The sequence below is a fragment of the Lolium rigidum genome, chromosome 4 (assembly GCF_022539505.1).
Source record: "Lolium rigidum isolate FL_2022 chromosome 4, APGP_CSIRO_Lrig_0.1, whole genome shotgun sequence".
Lineage (NCBI taxonomy): Eukaryota > Viridiplantae > Streptophyta > Magnoliopsida > Poales > Poaceae > Lolium > Lolium rigidum.
The window spans coordinates 184,514,727-184,520,490 of record NC_061511.1 but is presented as its reverse complement, the minus strand read 5'-3'; the positions used below and the strand labels follow the sequence as shown (position 1 = coordinate 184,520,490).

Below are 5,764 nucleotides of genomic sequence, written 5' to 3'. Positions count from 1 at the left end.
AAGCGCCCTAGCGACTGAAGCCATGAGCGACTGGATCTGCACAAGGCCCTTTAAGAAAGCGTAGTGGCCCAAGAGGCCTTATACCTGTAAACCCTAGGTGGCTGCATATATAAAGCCACCAGGGTACCTCCTTAAGGAGACATTCCCAGACATAATCTCTCATTAGATCCAATCTCCCCTCCACCTCTCGGCAGCTACCACAAAGCAAGTCGCCTAACGTTGGCGACACTATGATCATATAGTAGATTTTTAGCAGGACGTAGCGATCCCCCACCGCGGGGACGTGAACCTGGGTACATTGTGTGCCAATCCCGTTTCCGGATTCTCCTACGCCGCCTTGCTCTACACCTCTATGTGCTACCCCGTAGTATCCGCCGTGGTTAAAACCTCGACACCGCGGCACCTTGATCTAGCCCTATTTATTATATTTGTTTAGTTGTTTAGTTGTTTAATTGTTTATTGTATTTTAATTTGAAAACAATCTCCGCAAACAGGCACGAACAAAACACGTCCTCCGCACGCTCAATCCGGCGCCGTTTAGGGGACGGTTTGGGGGACGCGATTGGAGATGATCGTTTTTTTTTTTTTTTTGCGACTCAAAACCATTTCATTCATTAATCATCAGCGTTACAATCATTCAGCAAACATTCAGCTAAAAAGGAAGGATTATAGTTTATCCAAAGACTGGAGATGGTCTTAGAATCTATATTCTATACCTCTCATTTGAACTCAGTCAAGGTGTTTAACTTGGCTAATTGCATGAAAAGTCATTTTAGGTTACCGTTGAAACCCTCAATGTGTGTCTGGTAATTAAGCTGATATCTGATTCGTGATGCATGCATGTCACGCTTTCAGAGCCGAGTCATAACCTCGCCCCCAACTTGAGTAGAGTCACACTATTGCTCGTTGGTTGTCGCTTGTAATTTGTAAAGCTGTGGACGCAATTAGCAGAGTAGCAGACCAGTGAGCACCGCGATTTCAGAGCCCACGACCACCACGATGAGCAGCATGGTCCAGCTCGATCCATGGCCCGCCGATCGTTTCACCACCGGCGTCGCCTCGTCGGCGTGCGCGAGGAAAAGCTGCTGCGTGCTCCCGCGTGCTGCAAGGTCAGCTTTTTTTTGCTTCCCAAATGAAACCTACTCCTCCTCCCGTGTTTTCATCGTCCGCTCGCCGGTATTCCCTGGGCCGACGCCATTCTCCATGAAGACGACTCGTCGACCCGGCGACAAATGGGCAGGTCGATCCGTCAGGATAATGAGCATCTGCTGACAAAGTTCCTTGCCTTGGATCTCATCTCAACCATAAATTAAGAAATTAAATTGGGGGCATGCATGGACAGCCCTGCACGTATGCATGCTCCTCGACGGCGACTCCTTGAACGAAAATACAGTTCCCAGTCCACTCGTTTGGTCCATTCCATTCCGGCGTCTCGCACCCCGCCTAGCCTAGCCGCCACTTCCCGCCTCGCTGTGCTGGATCGCGACAGCCAACCCCAACCAGCGTTATAAACATCTTCTTGCCTCCCCGCTGCCGATGCCACACTCTACCGATCGAGCCCAACATGGCACGTTCGTCCCATCTCGTCGCTTCCACCGCCAGTCCGCCACCGCTATGCTCCTCCTCCTGCTGTCGACGTGCTCCTGCCGCGCGGCGAGCAGCAGCGGCAAGAACCCGACCGCCGTGGTGCTGCCGGTGCGCAAGGACAGCGCGACGCTGCAGTACCTGACCAGCTTCCGGCAGCGCACGCCGCAGACGCCCGTGACGGCGGTGCTCGACCTGGGCGGCGCCACGCTCTGGGTGGACTGCGACCCCGGGTCGTACGCGTCCTCCTCCTACGCCCGCGTGCCGTGCGCGTCCAAGCCGTGCCGCCTGGCCCGCACGGCCGCCTGCGCCACCAGCTGCGTCGGCGCGCCGTCGCCCGGGTGCCTCAACGACACCTGCGGCGGGTTTCCCGAGAACACCGTCACGCGCGTCGCCACCGGCGGCAACCTCATCACCGACGTGCTCTCGCTGCCCACCACCTTCCGCCCGATGCCGGGCCCGCTCGCCACAGCGCCGGCGTTCCTGTTCGCCTGCGGCGCCAAGTTCCTCACCGAAGGCCTCGCGTCGGGCGCCGCCGGCATGGCGTCGCTCAGCCGCGCGCGCTTCGCGCTCCCGACGCAGCTCGCCGCCACCTTCCGCTTCTCGCAGAAGTTCGCGCTCTGCCTCCCGTCGGCCACCTCGGTCGGGGTCGTCGTCTTCGGGGACGCGCCCTACGCGTTCCAGCCCGGGGTGGACCTCTCCGCCGGCTCGCTCCTCTACACGCCGCTCCTCGTCAACAACGTGAGCACCGCGGGGGTGTCCGGCAAGGGGGACAAGTCGACCGAGTACTTCATCGGCGTGACGGCCATCAAGGTGAACGGCCGAGCCGTGCCGCTCAACGCCACGCTGCTGGGAATCGACAAGCAGGGCGTGGGCGGCACCAAGCTCAGCACGGTGGCGCCATACACCGTGCTGGAGAGCTCGATCCACAGGGCGGTCACCGACGCCTTCGCGGCGGAGACGGCCATGATCCCTCGCGTGGCCGCCGTGGCGCCGTTCAGGCTCTGCTACGACGGGAGCAAGGTGGGGAGCACCCGCGTCGGCCCGGCCGTGCCCATCCTCGAGCTGGTGCTGCAGAACGAGGCCACGTCGTGGGTGGTGTTCGGGGCCAACTCGATGGTGGCCGCCAACAAGGGCGGCGCGCTCTGCCTCGGCGTGGTGGACGGCGGCCCCGCCCCGCGGACGTCGGTGGTGGTCGGCGGCCACATGATGGAGGACAACCTGCTGGAGTTCGACCTGCAACGATCGCGCCTCGGGATTTTATCAAGCTTTCAATTTTAAAAGATCAACATCAGAGGCAAGTCTATCAACCTTAGAAGCAAGAATATCAATTTTATCAAGCTTTTCTTCAACAGATTTGTTAAAAGCAGTTTGTGTACTAATAAATTCTTTAAGCATGGTTTCAAGACCAGGGGGTACATTCCTATTATTGTTGTAAGAATTCCCATAAGAATTACCATAACTATTACCATTAGCAGCAGGATATGGCCTATAGTTGTTACCAGAATTATTCCTATAAGCATTGTTGTTGAAATTATTATTTTTAATGAAATTCACATCAACATGTTCTTCTTGGGCAACCAATGAAGCTAAAGGAACATTATTAGGATCAACATTAGATCTACCATTCACAAGCATAGACATAATAGCATCAATCTTATCACTCAAGGAGGAGGTTTCTTCAACAGAATTTACCTTCTTACCTTGTGGAGCCCTTTCCGTGTGCCATTCAGAGTAATTTTTCATCATATCATCAAGAAGCTTTGTTGCCGCCCCCAAAGTGATGGACATAAAGGTACCTCCAGCAGCTGAATCCAATAGGTTCCGCGAAGAAAAATTCAATCCTGCATAAAAGGTTTGGATGATCATCCAAGTAGTCAGTCCATGGGTTGGGCAATTCTTTAGCAAAGATTTCATTCTCTCCCATGCTTGAGCAACATGTTCGATAAATAAAAGTGTCGAACCCAACGAGGAGCAGAAGGTGTTGACAAGCAGTTTCGATGAAGGATTCACTGTAAATGCTCACAGACAAGTATTCATGGGGTTTTAGTATAGCAGATGAATAAAGTACAAGTAAGTAAAATGCGAGAGTAATAATTGCAGCGAGTGGCCCAATCCTTTTTAGCACAAAGGACAAGCCGGTTTGTTTACTTATAATGACCAAACGTTCTTGAGGACACACGGGAATTTAGTCTAGTGCTTTCGCTTCATATAGCCGATTAATCTTCATTGTTTTGATAAGCTGTTGTGTGGGTGAACCTATGCTAATGCACCGCCCTTTCTAGGACTAATACATACTTGTGATTATACCCCTTGCAAGCATCCGCAAATACAAGAAAGTAATTAAGATAAATCTAACCACAGCCTTAAACTCTGAGATCCTGCTATCCCTCCCGCATCGATATACCAACGGGGGTTTAGGTTTCGTCACTCCGGCAACCCCGCAATTAGCAAACGAATACAAGATGTATTCCCCTAGGCCCATAAATGGTGAAGTATCATGTAGTCGACGTTCACATGACACCACTAGAAGAATAACACCACAACTTAAATATCATAACATTGAATACTAACCAACATAATTCACTACTAACATTTAGACTTCACCCATGTCCTCAAGAACTAAACGAACTACTCACGAGACATCATATGGAACATGATCAGAGGTGATATGATGATGAATAACAATCTGAACATAAACCTTGGTTCAATGGTTTCACTCAATAGCATCAATAACAAGTAGAAATCAATACCGGGAGAGTTTCCCCTATCAAACAATCAAGATCCAACCCTAATTGTTACAGCGGTGACGAGGTGTAGCGGTGGAGATGGCGGTGATGATGATGGAGATGATGGTGATGATGATGGAGATGATGTCCAGCTCGATGACGATGACGATGGCGTCGATTTCCCTCTCCGGGAGGGAATTTCCCCGGCGGATTTCAGCCTCGCCGGAGAGCTCTTTTCTCTCTCGGTGTTTTCCGCCCGCGCAGGCGGCCGTGACTCTTCGCGACTATCCTCCGGAGCTTAGGTTTTCGGGACGAAGAAGTACGCGAAGGAGAGGAGGCCAGGGGGGGCTGTGGGCCCCCTCCCCACAAGGTGGCGCGGCCAGGGCAGGGCCCGCACCGGCCTATGGGGGGGCCATGGCGGCCCTCCTCGGCTCCTCCTTTTGGCTACCTCCGTCTTCTGGAAAAATAGGATTTTCAGTATAATTTCCGTCAATTGCTGATCTTCCGAAATATTGCATTCTGACGGTGCTTTTCCAACAGAATCCTGACTCCCGTGCGCGATTCTCCAATAATCATGAAACATGCAAAATAGATGAAATAACATAAGTATCATCTCTAAATATGAAAAGATATCAATGAATAACAGTAAATTATGATATAAAATAGTGATGTGAAATGGACGTATCAGTGGTGCTGCAAGCCCCGACCCTCCGGGCGGTGCTCCCATGCAGAGGCCCATCTCCAGGACGAGAGAGGCGGAGGACATCTTCACCCCGTCGGAGACCAAGTCAGCCACAACCACTCTTCCGCAAATGTTGGTCAATTTTGCAACTCTGGGTGGTCGAGTATGCTACTAATGCTGTTTGGTGTTGCTACCAACGGGGGTTGGAGACGTAGAATTTATTTTTTACTACAACTGTTCTGCAATGTTGCTAAAAGGGGATAAATATTTTGCTACAAGATTGTTCCGGCGAGGTCCCTGATCATATCTCATATCTCCGACGCAATCTCCGTTATGGATTTGCAATTTAGGAATAAATTTTTTGCTACAATATTTTTACGATTTTGCTACAATTGCAAAATATGTTTGCTACTGGGTTTCCGGTGAGTTCTCCGGCGAGTTCCCGTCAATGTCTCCGATGATATCCATTTTTGCTACAATAGCACAATTTTTTTCTACATACTTTCCGGCGAGGTCTCCGGTGATCTGTCAGGCGAGATCAGCATTTTTCTTTTATTTCATGGGTGAACCGTTTTTTGCTACACTGAAGCAAAAACGGGATTTTTTTGCTACCCAGCAGCAAAAAGGACACGTGTCAGCACGGTGACCAGGGGGCTGGGAAATCAAATCCCCCGGAGATTCCTAGCACTGTCCTTTCAGGGCATGTACAATGCCAGCCTCTTACATAGGCGCTTATGTACCCAAAAAGTAATCATTAATATCAATTATA

At 51.2% G+C, this 5,764-nt stretch overlaps 1 protein-coding gene across 1 annotated transcript; it reads left to right on the top strand.

Annotated features, from left to right (window-relative positions):
* Positions 1–1,614: 1,614 nt before the first annotated feature.
* Positions 1,615–2,932, top strand: LOC124706237 (probable aspartic proteinase GIP2). The gene has a single exon (XM_047237889.1). The coding sequence runs from the start codon at positions 1,615–1,617 to the stop codon at positions 2,863–2,865; it is 1,251 nt and encodes a 416-aa protein (XP_047093845.1). The 3' UTR covers positions 2,866–2,932.
* The last annotated feature ends 2,832 nt before the right edge of the window (positions 2,933–5,764 follow it).